The 19,839-nt window shown below is 51.4% G+C and overlaps 2 protein-coding genes across 2 annotated transcripts in view; one reads left to right on the top strand and one right to left on the bottom strand.

Annotated features, from left to right (window-relative positions):
• Positions 1 to 5,499: 5,499 nt before the first annotated feature.
• Positions 5,500 to 16,471, bottom strand: MRPL14 (mitochondrial ribosomal protein L14). The gene is made up of 3 exons (XM_082481225.1): positions 16,403 to 16,471; positions 8,873 to 8,966; positions 5,500 to 6,334 (listed from the first exon to the last, which is right to left on the bottom strand). Exons 2-3 carry the CDS (start codon positions 8,944 to 8,946, stop codon positions 5,971 to 5,973), a joined length of 438 nt encoding a protein of 145 aa, XP_082337351.1. The 5' UTR covers positions 8,947 to 8,966; positions 16,403 to 16,471; the 3' UTR covers positions 5,500 to 5,970.
• Positions 16,472 to 16,554: 83 nt separating this feature from the next.
• TMEM63B (transmembrane protein 63B) overlaps positions 16,555 to 19,839 on the top strand; it is a 49,838-nt gene continuing 46,553 nt past the window's right edge. The window contains exon 1 of the mRNA XM_082480513.1: positions 16,555 to 16,690. The gene's annotated coding sequence lies outside the window, so the exon portion shown is untranslated. The remainder of the gene's footprint in view (positions 16,691 to 19,839) is intronic.

Here is a 19,839-nt window from a genome sequence, read left to right as displayed (position 1 = left end):
CAGACTCACTCTGGCTGCCATGGAGGTGAGCATCCAGCTTCATTTTGAGCTGTATTAACCAGTGAAACTGGCTTGTCCCCTGGAGCAATGAATTCCATGGGGCAACTTGCGCTTTGAGTGAAAGGAAAAATGAAAAGAAGCTAATTTTATTTCCTCCGCTGGCCTGTGTGATTGAATGTCACCTCTATTGCACTCTCAGACAGGGTGAATGGATGTGCCTGATGGTGCTTTCTCCACATCCTTCTTTTTATCCTTCTATCATGATCCCTCATTAATCTTCCTTCTCTCCAGGCTAGACATTCCTGAGCTTTCCAATTCTGTTTGCTTGTTAGAGGGTGGATCTGCGAGAGGCCGAGGAAAATTCCCATCCTCTACCCCTGACAGCTTCTGAGATAAGCTGACCAGCCCGGCATGCACTAGCTCACTTGAGGCTCCACCACTGATTTATGCAATAGCATTAAGACTAGGTTCAGTATCGCTCACCACCCCGTTTCTTATGCTGGAGAAACTACTCAGAAAACGAGCTGACAAGGCTGCAGTGGGTGCTAACTCGCTCATGGGAGAGCCCTTTGGGCAGCGACCACGTAAGCTTCGACCTCGGGGCTCTACCCTGGCAGGAGTGCCAGCCCCAGCCTCCTCCTCTCGCTCCCGGCTCTTCACCCCCTCAAGCCCCTCAGGGTTTCCCAGTACAAGTGTCCAGCCCTTATTAACCTCCCTGATGCAGGCTCTCCCCCTGCCCTTGTCTATCTCAAACAGTAGCTGCAGAATATAAACAAGTGAGGCCCCGGGTCCCACTGTTTCCCGGTCCTCTTTGCTCTCCCTGGGTCATGCAGATGCTGAACAGCACAGCCACATCCAGAAGAGAAGCAGACTGCTAAAAAAACTTTAACCCTCACCAGAAGGGGTCGGTGGGGTCCTCCTGATGCCTCCCCGTCAGCGCCTGGGTAGAAAACGCTGCTCAGGCTACTAACCCCCCCCCCCTTACCCCCTGAGGCTTGGCAAGCCTCTCCCTCAGGGAAGGGGATTTGGCACCCGCCTCTTGGCGAAAGGCCCCAGCGTGGGGTTTCAATGCATTTTGAGGGGATGTTTTGCATCAGGAGAGTGGCCCAGCTCCAGGCTTCCCAAGAGAGCCACCGTGCCACTCGCAGACCCATCTTTCCATGGGTTTCCCTAGCCCAGCTAACTCTCACCAAAATGCGACGGGGGTTAGGTGTCACCCTGCCCCCCCTGCCCACTCAACACCCCTCCATGGAGACAGGGCTCAGCCCCAGTCAGAGCTCCCTGGTTCTCAATGGGTCTTTCCCCAAGGGACCAGGTCAGGCTCCGTTGCCCCACAGTCTCCATCTTTCTCCTCCTCGCTGGCTGCGGCTCCACTGCCCTGCTGCGGGCTGGCGGCTGGGGAACGTGCTGACAGAGGGAGATTTTGGCTCCGTCGTGTCAGTCAGGCTTAGGGGCCCTCTGAGCGGTGCGGGGGGCGGTGGGGGCAGGCTGCTGGGCACACCATCACGCCCACATTGCCATCTAGCCTTCCGCTCTGGGATGTGCAGCTCGCCGCCTTCACCCCCCACCAACCAAGTGATGCTCACTTTGGACCAAAGTCTGGCCTCTGGCTGCATCACCCCTGGTTCAGACAGGGGTTCGGCCATCTCCCCCTCCTCCCAGCCCCCAAAGTCACTAGCCGCCTCCCCCAGCTCTGCGGTCCATCCACCCTGCTGGCGCAGGGCCACAAGACGGGGCCGCCTGTCTCCCAGCCTCGGTCTCCAAGCAGATGGAAGACATCAGCTTCCCACTGCATCCCTCTGTGATAATCTGTCTCGCCCGCTTCCTTTTGGGGACACCCCTTCTCGTGGCCACCTAATCCCCAGTGCTCGCCTGTCTCTTTCTAGACCCCGGCCCTTGCCGGAGAGCCCTGCCACATGTTTCTTCCAGGCAAGCATCTTCCCAAAGGCCATCTCTCCCTACCCATTCCAGGATGCCCTAAAAAAAGACCTGTCTCCCCCACCTCCCATGGGAGAATGCTTGGGCACAAAATCCCCACAGTCACGAGGGGAACAGGCACCCTCTCAGGATCTTCATCTGGTGCAAACCCTATATATATCCAAACACATGGGAACGGACACTAACACAGGGACCGTGTCAGAGCTGACCAGGGAGGCACATTTGTAACGGGGCAAGAAGACCCTGGGAGGACTCTGCCCTCTTCCCTCTGCAGTGGGTGGCAGCTCTCTCAGAGGCTGCACAGGAGATGAGAGAATTCCTCCTAAGCACCGTCTCACGCTGGGAAATTTTCCCACTTACCATATAAAATCATGTTAATGGCAGAATAATAAACACAAATAGGGAGCAGGGCAGAGAATGACCTTCTGGCAGCAGCTGAGGTAGATGGTGTTTTGGTTTCTCTTCCCTCCCCTGATGGAGTCATCCCACCAGCTCGCAACCATCCTTCAAGAAAAAGGACCTGCAAGAACTGCTGCCCACAGAGGGAATCACATCTGATTTCCTAGCAGGATGGATGCACAAGGAAAAGCCTCCCATTTGGAGAGAGCACAGTCTCAGAGAGATCTCAAAGATGGATGCCTCAAGCCAGAGCCCAGAAAACCCGGCAGCTGCTCCTGGGACACGACCACCTCGCTGTTCGGAAGGCTCTGGCACATCCGGAGCAGAGTGGTGGCCAGCCTGGAAGTGAGAACAAGCAGGTATCATCTGCTGTGCCGAAACAAAAGAGAGGACCTGGAATATGGGGCCTGCTTGAAGGAAAAAAGAGAAAGCCCAGAGATCCTACATCAGCCTGGGGCCGCTGGCAAGGTGCCATCCATCTGCTCCTGCCTGTGCAGGCTCTGCCGCCCGAGCAGTGCCAGGGCAGTCAGGATCTGACCATCCTGCGGCCACAGCGGGGCCGAATTCAGCGGGATGGGTGGGAGCAGGCTACGGGCTCATCTACAAGCCAGGCCCTTTCCCCTCGGAGAGATGCTGCTACAGGCAGCGCTTGGAATTTGCCAAGCACAGAGCCGTCACCGCGAGTCGGGAATTTCTGCCGAGGCCACGTTCCTCATTAGGGAAAGATGGGTAAAAACTGCAGGAGATGCTCTACGGGATATGCTTAGCTTAGCCGTCTGCATGTCTGCTTATTAAGCTTCAAGGTTAAGGATTTAGTTCCACATATCAGTTTACTTAAAAATAAAGCATCGCTTCACATTTTAATCTCAAGTATGCTGCATTGTCTTGCCCGTTTCCTCTCGTGCCCTCTCCCCACGACCTCTTCCCCAGCACAACGCTGGAAAGTTATTAGCAAATATTCTGTGAAATATTTAATATCCAAACAGCAGGGTCTGCGCATCCCATGAGGGACTTATAGCCCTTATGGTCAGGACAAGAAAAACAAAGATTGTTTGCAGGCCCCCAGGTCCTACTGAGAGACGCTTCAAGGCTGGAGCTGTTGCCAAGCAAAAACCTCAGAGGAAAGCAGCCCTTTAGATGAGTTACAAACCAGGCTAGCTGGGACCAAGGTATTCCAGCTTGGGATGGACCCCACTGCCACTGTGCCCACAGCCTTTGCACAAGAAACAAAATACCCCCTACAAGTGACACTGGAAAGTATATTTCCTGGCCCAATGTAAGTGGAAGCCATCTTCCTCTTCTGTTCTCAAAAGGATTTACATTGGGGATGACTGAGCTCCTTCTCTCTGCAGGAGGGGCATGACCGACCTAACAACTGGCTTATGATTTGTTTCTAAAAAAAAAAAAAAAGAAAAAACTATAAAAGTATTTGCTTATGTGTTTATTGGGGTTAGGGGACTTTGAAAGGCTGCAGAAGGTTTTCTAAAGGGAGACTGCAGGGCTGTTAAGTGGCGCAAACACTTTCCCTAAATACGCATAAAAACACATACCCTTTTTTTACTTTAAATACTTCAGCCTGCTACTAGGATGTGCTTTGAAAAAGCTAAAAACCACACCAAAACCGGGCTGCGAAGACCTACCCGCTAATGGCAGGGCACAGCGATGACTTTAGCCCAACTGGGGTAGATCGGTACCCTCCAGCCCTTCACCTGGTGCAGAGCTGAGTGAGCCTCACGCCTCCGGCCCGACTCTGCTCCTGAAGCCGGGCGGGATGCGGGATGCAGGATGGCGGAGGGCCCCGACCGGCGGCAGGGAGCCGCTAGAGGGCCCGGCCGGCTCGCTGGAGGATGCCGGAGCCGGGCAGAGCCCTCCCGAGGCCGGCCCGCTCCCTGCCACCCCGCTCCCGGCATCCCTGCGCCGGCCGCCCACGGCTCCCCCCGCGCCCGCAGGGCTGGCACCAAGCACGGCCAAAGGGCTGGGAAGCCGCTGGTGGAACAGCGCTCACCCCAAAAAAAAGGAGCCCCGGGTGCATCCCATGCCTTATCCGGGAATAAATTCAATCAGGGCAAAAAAAGGCAATGAACAATGCCCGGGCAGTCAGGCCATGCTGCGCCCCTGTGACATGGAGGCAAACCCCAGCCCAGGGAGGGGGGACAGTCATGCTCATCGCTGTGACCAGCACGGAGTTTGTTCACTGTCCTGCTTAGCAAGATGGCATAAACATCACCTCTGGGCACGGAAAGTTCCTCCTGGAAATCAACTGCACTCGGATAGACTGGAAAGACTGACATTAGCCAGGCGAGCGTCCACTCCGCTGATACGCCAGCGGGCAGAAGCCTAAGAAGCCAGCAGGAGAGTACCGTCTTATCTGCATTACCTGGAGTTACGGAGCACGAGGGGATCCAGGACTCACCTTTTCCACAGGCAATGTGGATTCCACAGCGGGAAGCATGGGGCAGATATCTCCGCCAGGAGCATGGTATAGCTCAGCACTGCAGTCCTCAGATCCTCACACAGGGTCAAGGTGAGGACAGCACGACAGGGAGGGGAGGTGGAAGGACAAGGGACAGCCAGCTGCCACTGCCACCAGACCCATGAGGAGTCAGCTCAGGGGCTTGAAGCTGGCCAGACTCCCACTGGCTGCCTCCTCTGCACCAGCCCTGCTATTTGTAGGAGCACTCCGTCCCGATGTCCCTTTACCTGCCACAAACACCAAGTTTCTCTGCTCAGCTCCATATAAAGGCAGCTGTTTGGCTCCTGGACCACAGCTGGCCCTGAAAGCAATACAGTAGCAGTTGCCCACTACTGTGCCCGAGCTTAGGAAGCACGGCTGGACAACAGTCTCACCAACTAACATCACAGATAATGTCTGACGTGGTCCCAAAAAGCAGCCCAAAAGAAAGCTTCTTTCTGTGGACCTTTCAATCTGAACCCAGCCCTTGCATCACTCAGAGAACACAATTTCCTCAGGTTAGTGAGGTGGAGAACATAGGCTGCATCTCAAACCCACCCCATCCACCGCCCCTTCCCACCTCTGCTTCCCCATCTCTGGCATACCCCATTCAACCACACACCCCCAAAGTTGTGGGCCATCATGCTCTCTCAATTCTGATTCCTCCTGAAGACTTCTCTTAGGCAAAGACATACAAATTAATCCTTTTATTGAATGTGCCCAAGGCACCAATAGTTCATTCCGTATCTCTCCTACTCTATTACGTGTGAATCCATTTTGCAGACCACAGTGTCACTGGGCCAGGGACCGTGCGTTGTCTCTTGCTCTTGGGCAACGGGGAAAGGCAGAAATAGGGAAATGAGAGCATAAGCAGTACGAAACAAGAAGGATTTTCGTGTTCTCGTTTTAATGATTAGAGACTAAATTAACACCACCAGAGCAGTAAGAGTGAGGGAGCATTTCCCCAACATACTGCAGAAGTTCTGTGGAACAAATCAACCTTATTTTGGAGAAAAACAAGGTATTTCAACATTTAAACTACTTGTTTGCAATTCTTAAACAGGGATAGAGACTCTTGATGACTCAAATTTTTCACATTTCACCATTTTCTAGAAAAGGACCAAGGAACAGATACTGTATGAGAGCGTATAAACAGGATTGCCAGAAACCTTTCTTAGATTTCATACGAAGTTGCGGGCAATGGCCAATACTTTGGAGAACTCTCCTCTCTGTCGCAAGATATAGGGTATTGGTGTTTTTATTCTAGTCCCTATTGGATTTCCGTTGTCTTCTATGAGTACCACATTGTTGGAATCAAATCTAGGTGTCATGGTGGGGCCAGGCATCTTGTGCCCTACAATCAAAGCCTTCTTCTTTTCTCCTTTGATAGCCAGAAGGATCTTGTCTCCTACTTTGCCAACTCCAGTCTTGTTATACACGTGGATACATTTTGGTGGCCGGTGGTATGGTGTGTTCCCCAAGGTGCTGTTGTCCACCACTCGCACGCGGGTGAGTTTCTGTATTGCTCGGCATGCTCCAGTGATACTAGCAAAGGACAGGAAAGAATGAGAGACAGATCTACTCAATAATCCTTGGGGAGCAATGGCAAACCCAGCACAGAATCTTGTCATTACAGAAACCACTCGGAAGGCGCCAGCAACAAATACATACCATACGGGTGACACATTGACTGCATTCAATGTGCTCTTTGAAAGCCAGATGCTACTTCTGGGCTTTGCACACTCTTCACTAAATGTCAAACATAAAACGACTGTTCTACTCTGAAACATGACTAAAAGATGGTGTGAAGAGTGGCTTGCATTTACTAGGCTTTTTAGAAACTGCAGATGATTCCATTCAACTTCAATTTACAAGCAAAAAAAATGTGCTTGTTTCTGCCGCAAACAGCCTACAGGAAGCTAAGACTCAAGTCGGGCTCCTTCAATATTGTACACAGTACCCAACAATAAGGACTTTTTCTGACCAATCTTATTTTCAGTGAAGTCTATGAGGGTCTCCCATCTTAGTCTGCTCTCAGTGATACCTCCGAGGTCCTGCTGTGGCTGTGCTAAGCTGGCACCAACTACAATCTAACGGATCATCACCTTTCCCATGTGGGAGGAACCCAAAGAGACACAGTCTATTCTGTATGTGTTTGCTCTGTGGCATTATCAGCAGTAAGAAACAACAGAAATAAACTGCATGATACAAAGTTGCTAGATCTGACTCTGAATACGCTTGGTAACAGCAGGAATAAACCAAGAAATGACTCAACCTCTCTTTCAGGAACGGCTATTCTTTAAACCAGTAAGCTCAAATTCAAGTGATTTGCTGCTTCTCTTCAGAGGATGCCCAAACACAGACCATCGGAAAAGCAGGAAGATCCTTTCTACTGCTAAATAACTGCTTTGCAGTAAGGTACAAGAAACATGCTGACCAGACAGCCGCAGGAATGCCAAACTGCTGTCAGCTGAACTACTCAGATAGACAGCATATGGAATCAACCTAACCGTTCACCTTGTTTTGCAGAGCAGAAGCATGTACAGTAAAGAAAGACCAATGGGGACCACCACCGCCTCCTGAAGACTAAGGACCTGTATGTGCAACGCTGCCTAAAAGAAGAGCAAGCCATCCCCTGCGTGTCAAACACAGCATGGATGGACATCAGCTGAAGCAGACGCTTTCACATGCAGCAAGGGAAGGCCTGCTGGATCAGTCTGCGTTAGTCTAACTGCTCCAGAGGTCCGGTGCTATCTTCCAAGACTTGTTTCCCGCAGCAGAGGCCTACCCCAGCCTTCTATAAGCAGACACCTCTCTTCTCTCTCAGAAGTCACTCACCTCTGCAGGCAGCCACCCTCTCCCATCCCACCCTCCTTTGGCAGGGACTGTGATATACCACGCTGTCTATACTTCGCTTGCCAGGCTGTGGCTGCACAGCAGGGAAGTCAGGAGGGAGGAAGCTGGAAAGGGACAAGAGCACTGTCACAAGAAGGAGAAGGGGAAACCTAGGTGGGACCAAGTCCGCAATGCAGCAGCAGCAAACAACTACAAGTGTGATTACCCAGGTACCACTAGACAAAACTAACTGCACATGAAGGACTTTTTCTTTCCCCTCCTTTCTTCATTTCTGCCAGTCTTGGAGCAAAACCCCACCACATCCAAAGCAGGCCCACCACAAAAGAAAGGTTTTCCTGTTAAGACTGCTGACACCCTGCAATAGCACTGCTCACCTCTGTGGACATGGCCTCCCTCTCGCTGTCAGCATATATAAATCCTTTAAATGTCTACTGGCCAATGTTCTCATGCAGCCCAGTTACAGAGAAAGCCAGTAAGATTTAGATACCTCCTCGAGATAGCTCCTTGGACTATCACACAACCTAGCCCTGAACATTGTCTGAATCCCCTCTCTTAGACCACAGTCATGGGAATGACTATTCTCACCCTATAAACTGAAGCCTTGACCCTTCAAAGAGCGATATGCTAGAGATTCCCCATACCCACATAGAGTGTACTGTGGGATTAGGCTCTAAGCTTTATGCAAGGCATTGTAAAACATGAGATCCATAAATTTAAGAAGCTTTAAATGCCTTCAGCCTGGAACAAGGACCTCAAGGAAAATAACAAAATGGACACTGTTAAGATACAAGGCCATAATTTTTCAGGTTATTCTTGTTTTAAAGAACTGAAATTATAAACTCTGGAATAATTTAAAATATCTAATTGGCTTTACATCAGCAGGGGCTGGCTGTTGCTTTTTCAGACTTGGCTGAGAAACACAGACACTCTCAACTTCTGCTTGCAGGCCTTTGCATCACCCTCAAAAGCCTAAAAGCCTCCTTACAAGCATACGAAAACGCAGAGTTCAGACCACACTTGGGACTGACTGCCAGGAACCTGGCACCTGTTGTTGTGTTTGGGCTCACTTTACAACCTGTGAAGAGACAACTATGAGATTTTGTTTTATTATATTATCCTTTTTAAATTAGAAATACTGTTTCTTACGCTTGACCTACTTAACAGCATCTCCTTCAATCAGGAAATTCTCCCAAGAAAACAAAAGCTAAACCAGGATTTGAAAATTACCTGAAGTGTCGCTGGATCACTGTGCTGTTTAGATGGGTTAAGGATAGACCCAATTGCGTCTTCAAGAGAGCCATTTGGATTCTGGTAGCCCGCCCTGTGTAAGAAACAAGAGAATTAGGACCTCTGGAGAGTGGACAGAATTTGTTTTGCTTCCTTTCCCTTATGCGAATCACACAGTAGAGCCTCATCACCTCTTCCAAAGCTGCAATTCACAGCACACAGAGTGGTAACAGCATCTGCAGCATGCTACAAAGCAGATCAACAACCCCTGACCAAATTCAGCAGACAATGTTATTCAGATGCGTATACTACAAAGCTGAACTCGGTATCACTGCACTGCAGTTTCCTGCACACAGAGGTAAGGGCCCTTCTGTGTGCACTGTGAATGAACCATTTAACAAGCAGGTTTAAGAATTTTGGATGTGAACCAATTTAGAGGCGGCAGCGACCAGTAAAAGCTATCTTAGTTACTTGTAAAAGCTACCAATGTTACCTATAAAACCAAGCAAAAAGCCAGAGGTACTCTGCAGACTAGCATCAGAGCTTCAAGAAACAGTTTGGCCAAAGGGGCAAAGCAAAACACCCCTGGTGAGGGCACGCTCCCTCTCAGCATTCACAAAGGTGTTCAGCAGCCCGTGTTTAGAGAGCAGAATCACACCTCCGCCAATCTCACCCTGATGGGGCTGCCCAGATGAAACAGGTCCCCTGTAACTTTATGGTGCTCGCTCAACCCAAACCAAAACACCACTCCCACTGCAGCAGAGCTGGGTTGCGAGGTTAACCTCGGGATTTACCCCACCCTCTTCCCTGACTGCATCTCCAGCGGTTCCCTAACCTCATTCTGTCAGACCGATGGGGACCAGCTTGCACGCACAATTGCAAAGGCTTATCTGAACCCAGATCATTTTGCCAGACATCAATTAGGGAGTGATGACCCAGGCAGCTACACTGGCAGATCCAAGTGAAGGGTGAAAACAACATGGACCTAGAGTCAGTCCTCTTTCAGGCCAGCTTCGGCATCTGACTGCAACTACCACCAATGACACTGCTTGCTTAGACCTTGGCAGTGGAACAACACATACACCGCTTCTCTCCTATCTAAAGTAAACATTAAAAATACATTGACCTCTTATCTCCCCTTTGCCAGCTCTGATGAGCTTAGGGCCAAATCGTAGCAGTGCATTGTAAAGCCATTTTCTTAACTTTTCTTTTAAAAACAAAGCTGACCTAACTTCTCTAGGGAAAAAAAAAATACAGAGCCTTCCAACAGACAATGCCACAGCTGTACTTACTACAACCAAGTAAAGCTCAGGCTAAATCTTCACTCTTTGTTTTTATTTTTGCCCAGTGTGTTTGCTTACTTGGGGATGTACATAATTTTTAGGGTTTGTGGTTGCACTACAGAGCAAGTGTTACCTGACAGCAAGATGAGAACCACTGCAGATGTGCACCACAGCAATTTTGTAGCAGCGCTCCCTGAGCAAAGCAGGTGATATGTGGCAAACCATTTCCCCTGTCATACAGGCAGGTTCGGAAAACATCAGCAACAGCCAAAGCTTAAATTGATTTGCTAAACAAAGCCGCTTTTCAGTGGGGTAGATCTCCAAGTGAGTTCAGAGCTTCTCTTCAGAGCTTATCTGCACTGTCCCTTCTCTGAAGTGAGATTCCAAGGCGGCTGTGTTTTTGCCACAGCTCCTTACCTAGCTGTGTGAGCCTAATGAAAACAAGGCCCTACAGTATTTACAGCACTGCTGGCAATCAAGGTCCAATCACCCAGGCCTTGCTGCTGCTAGGGTTTCTAAGCAAGTTCAGCTACGTTGCCTTGCTGTAAGCCCACACTCTGAGTTGGCAGGGAGGACAGCCTGTGTCCCGTTCTGCGCTTCAGTGTACTGTTTCACTGTGTGAAACTCAAACCCAGTAGGTAATACTGCTCCTACTTCCTCCAGAATCACACCGAGGTTTTGAATCCCTCTCGAAAACCCAAACAAGCAGCATCAGCGAGTTGGCCTCTCTGTTGTCTTTGATGGATGCTTCCCAGGGAGTCTGGCTCTCTTCCCCTAGCAGGCATGGTGGCCTCATCAGCAGGAAAGGATGGGCCTGCTCATCCTCACCACCACATAAGACCGATAGGTGAGGTCTGCTGGCTCGTGGCAGGGCAGGCACAGGCACATGCTCTGCCCACTGTCAGAGGGACAGTAACATCAGGACCAGCATAGCTAGATGTGCTCAAGGCCGCATGTCAGAGTCCTAAAGCGCTGCCTAAACTCTGAACTCACCCCCTGCTCCTGGGAGGAGTCACCGTTCGTTTCTACCCTCTGGCAGCAGTGAAGGTTTGAAGTTACAAAACTACCAGCAGAAGCATCAACAGCGTTAAGTGTCCAAGGACTGTTTATTTTTCCAGATGACTCAGTACCCCCTTCTTTGCTAAGAATTATTCCTCGGCACATTAAGATGTGTCACGAGCTAAGAAACTTCGTATGATTGATCATTTGGTATGAAGCATCCTGTTAGGAACTGAGTAAACAGACGGGGGATGCTTCCAATTACCAGGAAGGTTCAGGGTGGAGAGAAGAATGCACCTGTGGCATGGAGCACAGCATGCAAGGGTGCAAGTGGGTTCATGAAGAGTGAATCACGTTTTCAGCTATCATAACATGTCACCTTCCCTTCTAGAAATGAATAATAGCCAATAATTTAGGTCTGTCTCCAGGTGCTCCTCAACCAGACCCAGTCCTGACTTGCTCCTTCTGCAGCTGTGAACAGAGTGCTGGATCTCCTCTGCCCTCAGTTTCCCCCTCTGAGGAGCAGCCAATTACTAACCTAAACTCCAAAGGCCACTCACTCTGTCAGGCTGGGTGCCGCCACACAAATTCTCCGAGTCGGTGCCAAAGTTGAAGAGCCACTATAAAGCGATGACAGCCATCGGCCCCAGCGCAGCCGGCCCCTCTCTCCTTCCCATCGCTGATGTTGCCTCACACCTGCATGCCTCAAAAAAGGCTCAAAGGAGGCTGCACTTAGCAAAGGCATGGGGATCGCACATGACCCGACTTTGCATCTGAAGGTGATTCCCCCAGGGTTGCCTCTGACCAGGTTTCAGTGCTTGGAGGTTTGTTGGAAGAGTATGCCCACAACCCTCAAGCACAGGAAAATTTGCAGGAATTCCCAGAAGTCTGCTGTCAGTATTGCCCAACTGATACAGGAGTGCACCCTACAATACCCTGGATGGGCAAAACACCAATGCTGCTTAGTACTTAGTCACTAATACACTCCTGACCAAGGAATTATCTTGGAAGGGACTTTTGGAGGTCATCTAGTCCAATCTCCTGCTCAAGCAGGATTAATTTCCAAGTTGATCATGCTAGGCAAGAGCAGTATTTAAACAGACACTGCCCTAAAATGAAAGGCCCAACACAAAGTCACCTATTGATAAAGTGCAGGCCACACACAGCTGTACCAAAGCAGTGATAAAGAACCAAGCAGAGCAACCTCTTTCCCAGCTCCTACCCTGCTGCCCCTAATTTCTAGCAGTGGCTCTATCTCATGGTAAGAGAGACTAATTTCTTAAAACCAGAATCATAGAGACGCTTTGCTTCTCTCCACTCCACATATCAGATAAAAATTAGCACAGACCCCAGACTGACTTCAGAGTAAGGTTCAGAAAGGGTGAACGAGTCTGTTAATCAAATATTCACAAAAATGACCCAATTTCTACTTCACTGAGTAAGTCTGAGCACGCAATAACCTGCTGCAGCAAACACTCCCTTCTCGAGGGCCCTTCAGCCATATCCCACTCAATGCAACAGACCGACATCAAATTGCAGCACCGCACAACAAAGGAACTCTTCACCAGTTATAAACCTTTGGAAGTTATTTACCCACTGCACCATTTTCAAGTGTCATACTAAAGCTACCACCTTCACCATTTCCCCTTGAGATTAAAGAACTAATTTATATTTACTGCAATCTTGAGTGGTTTTTGAAGGAGTTCTAGAAAATTTCATGCCAGCTAACAGAAGCAGGCCACATACAATATTTTCGTCAAACGCATGCAAACACGCAAGTAGACCACCTCAAGGAGCTGATACAAAGCAAGGACATCTTCCAGATAAGGAGGACAGGATTACATACTCACTTCAAACCAACATCAGGGCACACAGTACCAAGAAAGCCCTGTGTCCCCCCAGTACACATTGCCGTGACCTCCCTTGTGCTGGCTCTAGTATTCATGTAAATCAGTCACAGTTTCGGCTACATCAGTTCCCTGATCCAACTCATCACATGGCCGCATGAATCCTGGTGCGACAAAATGTGGCAAAACACAAGACTGGGACTTCTCCTTCACTGCCAACCCAGACTTATGTCGTGACAGTATCTCCGGAGAAACACAGAGAGATTTGGACAGGAAAAGGTTCTCTTTTGTTTCAGCAAAAATACAGCTTCACAAGAATGATGTGTATGAATGTGCACTATTAACGCAGCCATGGGAGCACTAAAAAGGTCTGCATGTGAACACTCAAGAGGCCAGTGCAATGGCTCTGACCAAATTTTTATCAGTGGTGTACACCCTAAAAACCAGTCAAGATGCTGTTCTGACCCTGCCTGCATCCTAGAGTAAACATACTTTTAATAGTGCTGTTACCTAGCAATCCAGTATTACTTTCCTTTTAATCACAAGTTTTGGAAATGGCACCTGCTCCCTATATTCCCAAGATCTGTAGTTCTACAATCATGCAGCTATTTCTTTTACTTCTTTCTGCTAGTAACTCATCCAAACGAATAGGCCCCAGGGAAAACCAATGGATGTTGCAAAGCAAATACTGAAGCCTACTACCCAAAGTCTGCTGTCAAACATACAAAATAAAACAGGGAAAAATATTCTTCACTTTAATAGTAGTAACCTGATCTGCACAGTCAAACAGTTGGGGCCAATATCCCCTTTACTCTTCTAAGAGACCAAAATAGACATGCTCCAGGCACCACAAAGATTTGAACTGCATCTGTCATCCATCATTAAAACACAGGAAATAAATGCAAGACAATACGCGCGATGCAAATACCTAAACTCCTACTTTGCCACTGCAGGTTTATTTATAGACCGTCTGCCAGGGTGAGCTACAAAAGCCAACTGTGAACTACGGGACTCAATCTATTCACAGCTCTCCTCATAAAGGAAACGATGTGATTAAGGGCTTGTGTGTGTTAAAAATACACAAGATATTCATTACCAAGATATAATTGGTTTTACATTAATGACAGCCAGAAAGGCCAGGATTCACAAAGAGGAATTAAGTCTTTTCCAATTCCATTTATGAATAGGATTAGCTATCAAACAGGATATTTATTGATCCAAGTTACCGACAGAAACACATTACAGGTGCATCTGTTAACAATTTTGAAGCAAAACATGCTAACCTCATTTTCCAGATCGCAATCAGGAAAGACAGATAAAAAAAAGAGTTGAAAACCTTTAACGGAAAACTTACTTTTGACATTTTAAGTTTCCAGAAGTCCCAATGCTAAGGTACATATAGCCCTTATTGTTCAAGTATCTGAGCACCTTAAGCCATTGTATATATTCACAGCACCGTACTAAAATAGGAAGAGATTGTTTCCCAGTGTACCAGCAGGAAAGCTACAGAGAGGACAACTTCCTGTGCGAAGTCAAAGGAAAGGAGCGGTAAAGCAGGTACCTAACCCCAGAAGCTCTGCTTTGGTATGGTCTGTGGGGCTGGAGTTGAAGCCTAGCGAGCTCCCTCCCTGTCTCTGCCTTCTGGAATTACATGTCAATTCAGACAACTGCTCACACTCTCATAACTTAATGCTGCTATCACCTCTCAAATGTATCTTTACTATTTCTAAAAGTACTGAGGTATCAGGAACAGGACGATAGGTGGCAACCCATAAGACCAGATTCTGTTCCCAGCCCTGACCTGGTCCCAACCAGCAAGGTGCAATCAGAAACCAGATAGCAGTAACTGCGCTGGGGGGGGGGTGCTGCAGTAGGGAGAAGGACACAAATGAGAAGGAAGAGAAGGTGGGGAGCTGTGGCTCAACCATAAAAAAGCCAGGAACCGCTGACCTAGGCTAGTTGTTTACAGAACAAAGAACGATATTGGCTCTAGGCCTTCCTGATAAAGCTACACCAGAAAAGGATGCCTAATAGAGACAGAATTCAGGCTTAAGAGAAACCTACCCTGGAGACAAAGGCATATTCATGCCACAAGGCAGCACAGAGCTACCTGCAGCTTTGCTGGAATAAGCCTCGCTTCTCACTCAAAACTCTCCCTTAACTCAGATTCTCTCCTTCGAAACAAGACCCTCCTGGGTAAGCTTGGGGAACTTTTGAACCAGGCAAGTGAATGCAGCTCAGATGAACATCTGCGTCCTGGTTTTACAAGGGCTGGCTGCCTGCTTTTCCTAGGAGTAACTCTTTCATGCTCAAAGAAACCTGTCACGCAGTCTTCTTTCCCAAATTGCCTCCCCTTACTCACCAGACCTCCAAAGGAGTTTTTTTGAGAATAACCAGCAAAGCACAGACTAGCGCCCACACTTCCTGAGTCCCCATGACACACAGGAGTAAATGCCATGCTTGTCAGGACACAGGAATTTTGGTCCAACTTTGCTGCATGACTACTCATACCCCTACAAGCCCAATCGCGGCAGCACAGCCCCACATGAATTCTGAAGCAAATAAATGCTCTGAAGGACACATGTGCAAGAGTATCAGAATAGACTCCCTGTTTTCCTCCTCCCCCAGTCCGGATTGCCAGGGCATAGGCTGAAGCACAGCGGGAGCAGGGGGTGCTGTCTGTCAGAGAGGGGAGATGCTGCCAGTCTCCCCGCCTGCAGTGCCCTGTGTGTAGGCAACACAAAGGCTCCAGGCTCTCCACAACCCAGACTCTGTCTCCCAGCTGCTTTTGCAAGAGTTCACAACCATCTGCCCTGCTGTGCGCCACTCCAGCTCGCCCCCCCTGCTGTCTCCGGGGCCAGGGTTTCTCAGTCTTTTTAGAGCAGCCACCCATGCTCAGGGTTTAGGCGTTTCACGCCCTGCGCACAGAGCATCAGCGACACCTGCAAACGCCTCCCTATAAGAGATGGGCAGCAGGGCCGGTACCCGGGGTAAGGGAGGACCCAAATAGCCCAGGAGCCGCAGGCTGCTCGCACGGGCTCCACGGCCTCGCTACCATCCCGCCCCGGGGGGCCGCCCGCGCCCCGAGCGGCTCGGCCACGCGAGGGCCCGGCGTCGCTTCACGGGGGAAAGCCAGCAACCCCGGCCAGCAACCTCGGGCCCGGCGGCGGGGCAAGGCCGCCCGCAGGCCGCCGGGCCCACTAGGCCGCGGCCGGCCCGGCCCGGCGGGCCTAAGGCCCTGCCACGGCCCAGGCGCCGCGGCTCAGGGGCAGGGCCGACCGCTGCCGCACGGCTGTCCCCACTCCGGTCCCGGGGCCCACCTTTGGTCCCCCCCCCGCACGGCGCACCGATCCCGGTCCCCCCGTCCGTATCCATCCCCACCCCCCCCCCCCCCCGCGCACCTCCAAGGGGAACGCGGGCCCTCCACCCGCAGAGCCCCCGCGCATGCGTAGCGCCGCCGCCCGCGGGCCCCGCCCAGCACTGTGCAGGGCCGGCGCCTCCGCGCCCCGCCCACCACGGGGCCCCGCCCCGCGCCGAACCGAGCCGAGCCGAGCCCAACCGGGCGGTCGCCGCTTGTCTCTGGTGCGCGGCGCAGCGCGATACCGCAGCGCCTGGCCCGGCGGGGTGAAGCGGAGCGGCAGCCCGGGAAAGAGGAGGAGGGGGGGAAGCCAGTCCGCGCCTGACACGGGGTAAGCAGAGCTGCCGGTGCGGCGGCTCCTTCCAGGCCAGACGGGCCCGGGGCCGCAGCCCGCCGGCATCGGTGCGTGCCGGGGTGGGGGTGGGGGGCGCAACGGCCGCGCCTCAGGCCCTGCCAAGGGCGGAGCGGGCCGGGCCGGGCGTTGCGCGGAGCCCCGCAGCGGGGCCGGCCTGGGGCGGGGGGCGCCGGCTGCCATCTTGGGGCGGAGCGGGGCGGGGGGCGCGCCCGGGTGCGTCGTCCCGTGTGTGTCCCCCCCCCGAGGCCCGCCGGGGTGGCTCGGGGCTCCGAAGGCTTCTCGCCCGCCTCCCGGGCGGCCGTCCCTCGGCGGTGAGGTGGTTTCGGCACCCCTCTGGGTCGCCGCATCCGTTCCTACCGGATTAGGACCGGCTGCCGTCTCACCTGCCGGCGCCGCCGGAGGTGCCGAGGCCGCTTTTTGTGGGTGCTGGGTGCCGGGAGAGCCGCCCGCCCTCCTCCATTCCCCTCTCCTCCGGGCACCGGTGGGAGGGAGAGCAGCTGGGAGGCCGGAGGGGTATTTCGGGGCAGGGAACAGCAGGCGGGTTTGCGATGCTGCCGTGGCTCTCGGTACCCTGGAGAACTTAGCAAAGAGCTATTAGATGGGGCTTGTGTCTGCAGTCATGGAGGCAAGTGGTCCCTTTCTACTCCTGCCTTGGTCGCCAGCCCCTCCAAATCAGCAAACTGTGATTATTCCTTCCTCCTGTCCTGGAGTGCGCCCTGGATGTCTGTATGTAGCTACCTGCTGGAGGCATCGTGCCAAAAATCTGTGACGTGGCTGCAGCCAGCCTGGTGCCCGTAGCAGGTTTGATAGCTCTCAGCTGGATGGAGACCAGGTGTTTAGGGAATTTGGGATTCTGGGCACCTCCCTCCCTTGCCTTTCCCTCAACAGCAGGAGTTGGAAACAAAAGGCTGATCAGTGCACGCTCAGGGTGAGCTAATTTAGTTGTGCGTAGTCTGTGAGCCCCCCCCCCCATCCCCCATATTTGTCTCTTACTGTGGAAAAGTCCTGCTCCATCGTGTCATCCTCTGGAGTAAGCACTCATGGAAAGCCACGGGCTGCATAGGAGGAGAATTCCACTAGCATCCACTGAAGGGTTGCATGGCACAGGTGCCTCTTGGATGGTCCTGCAGATGCCCCACCCCGGCATGGGACAAAGACTTTGCACTGCACTGTGGGGACTGGTACCCTTCCCCTCCAAGCACCCATGCTGTATGGTCCCTAATAGCCTTTTGTTTTCTTAATGCTTTGGAGAAAGTGGAAACCACTCAGCTTGTAACCAGCTCCAGGAGGACTCTGTTGAAACCAGAAATAGCAAAGCATTAAAGACGTTACTTCTAATGACTGCAATTAGCTGGTGTCTACCTAGGAAAGGCCTTGTTCATCTCGAGCCTTTTAGTAATAGGAATATGCTGTCTTTAGAGGGAGAAAAGTCTTTTGTGCAGTCTTCACCTGGATAGCATAGGAGCAAGATAAACATGAAAGATGCCTTTGAGGGGGTTGGGAAGGAAGATGCCTTTGGAGGGGTTGGGGGTGGGAAGAGACTTTGGTTTGGCTCACGAGTGTGTTTTGTTGCACTAAGTTTGCTCTATTTTTGTCTGTTCCTGCCTTTGGTAACCTTGGAAGGAACTGAAGCTACTGTATTTTCTGAGGGTGTCAGTTTTCTTGTCAAGAAGGCATTGCCCTGAAGCTTTGCAAATGCTCTGGTTTTTCCCCCTTTGACCAGAGCATGGTGCAACTGTACTGAAATGTCCTGAAGTAATGAATTGGGCCAAAATAAAAAAATATTGAGTGTTTTGCTTCTTGTTTGTTTGTTGTTTTTTTTTTTTTTTTCCTTCTGGGCTTTTAAAATATCATTGGTCATATTTTTTTTAGCTTCCTTCTGCAATAAAATGGGCTGGGAACTTGCTAGGGGGGGAAGTTGACAAATTTTTATGTGAAAAAATCAAATACCCTCATGAAATAACTTCATTCTGGGAACTAGGACTTTGAGAAAATCCCAGGTAGGGTGAGATGTGCAATTAAAGCCTGAGAGCTGGCAGTGCTGAGGGCCTGCTTTTTGTCCTTGGCTAATTATGCTTTCCTTGAGCCCAGGGCAGCTGGAGTGCCTCGGGTCATGGAGAGCCCCACAGCGTCCTGCTAGTGGCTCCTCTGCCACCCTCCCCATCTATACCGAGGTGCGACCCCAGCCCGTGTCCTATCTTGTAAGCGCCTCGTCTCCATCCTTGTGGCCAGGGTGATGCTGTATGCTGGGGACCAGCGGTCTCCGTGGGCGGCACCTCCCGCTCCCCGGAAAGACAGCCGGGACCTGCGCCATCTGACGTGAAGCCTGCGCAGCCGTGGGGTGCCTGCTTTGTGCCGGAGGAGGCCCTGGGCGTAGGATACTCCGCACGCGCTGTTAATAGCAGACGGTTCTGGTTATGGACCCTGTGGCTGATTTGCATATCAAAGCATCTTGAGAGCTCCGCAGTGGGTTAATGGGAGGCAAGGATGATAGGGCTTGCTGGAGGCTGGGGCCAGATCTTCCCCAGGGCTTTTTGTGGTGCAGAGATGAGACAAGATGATGGGGATGTTTGGAAAATGGAGATTGTCTCCATGTCCTTGAATGACAGCACCGTTAAGGCTTTTTTAATCTAGCAGCTGCTATCCAAGGGGGTGGGAACCAAGGAGAAGGGGGAGCAATCCTTGGTGGGAGTACTTCGGGCTGCTCCTGCCTTACCTCCTTCCTGCCAGCAAGAGCTTGCCCAGTTGCCCTCTGGCAGCCTTCCCCCTGGCTGGTGGCTCCTGTGGCAAGCAGATGGTATGCCAGCTCGCTGCCTGTTCTCCATGCTGGCTCTCGCACAAGGAGCCTGAAGCAAAGGGGCAGATTTGCTACCGCCTAAACTGGCTCTGCAGGGTCCCAGATCTTGCCTGATGGCTCAGGAGGCATCTTGAGGAGGGGGAGCAGCGGAGCCTCGAATGGGTCATTGTGGCCTCTGGGATGCTGCATGATTCAGAGGAAGGTTCCCCTGTGCCTGGTCTCAGCAGAGCTGGCTCCCCAGAGCCCGTCTCTGGGCTGAGTGGGTGGGAAGGAAGCACCTTTCATAGGCCTGCCTGCTTTCACCCATGACAGCTACAAGCACTGCAGA

The sequence above is a fragment of the Vanellus vanellus genome (genome assembly GCF_965231255.1).
Source record: "Vanellus vanellus genome assembly, chromosome: 3".
NCBI classification, from domain to species: Eukaryota; Metazoa; Chordata; class Aves; order Charadriiformes; family Charadriidae; genus Vanellus; species Vanellus vanellus.
The sequence above is the reverse complement of the archived record's forward strand: the minus strand, read 5'-3'. Positions and strand labels throughout refer to the sequence as shown.

Bases quoted from the DNA above. Each gene is read 5' to 3' on its own strand.
- MRPL14 (XM_082481225.1), bottom strand. From the start codon at position 8,946: ATGGCTCTCTTGAAGACGCAATTGGGTCTATCCTTAACCCATCTAAAC. The intron at 6,335-8,872 runs GTAATTTTCAAA...GTCCTTTGCTAG, and splicing joins GTGATCCAGCGACACTTCAG to TATCACTGGAGCATGCCGAG.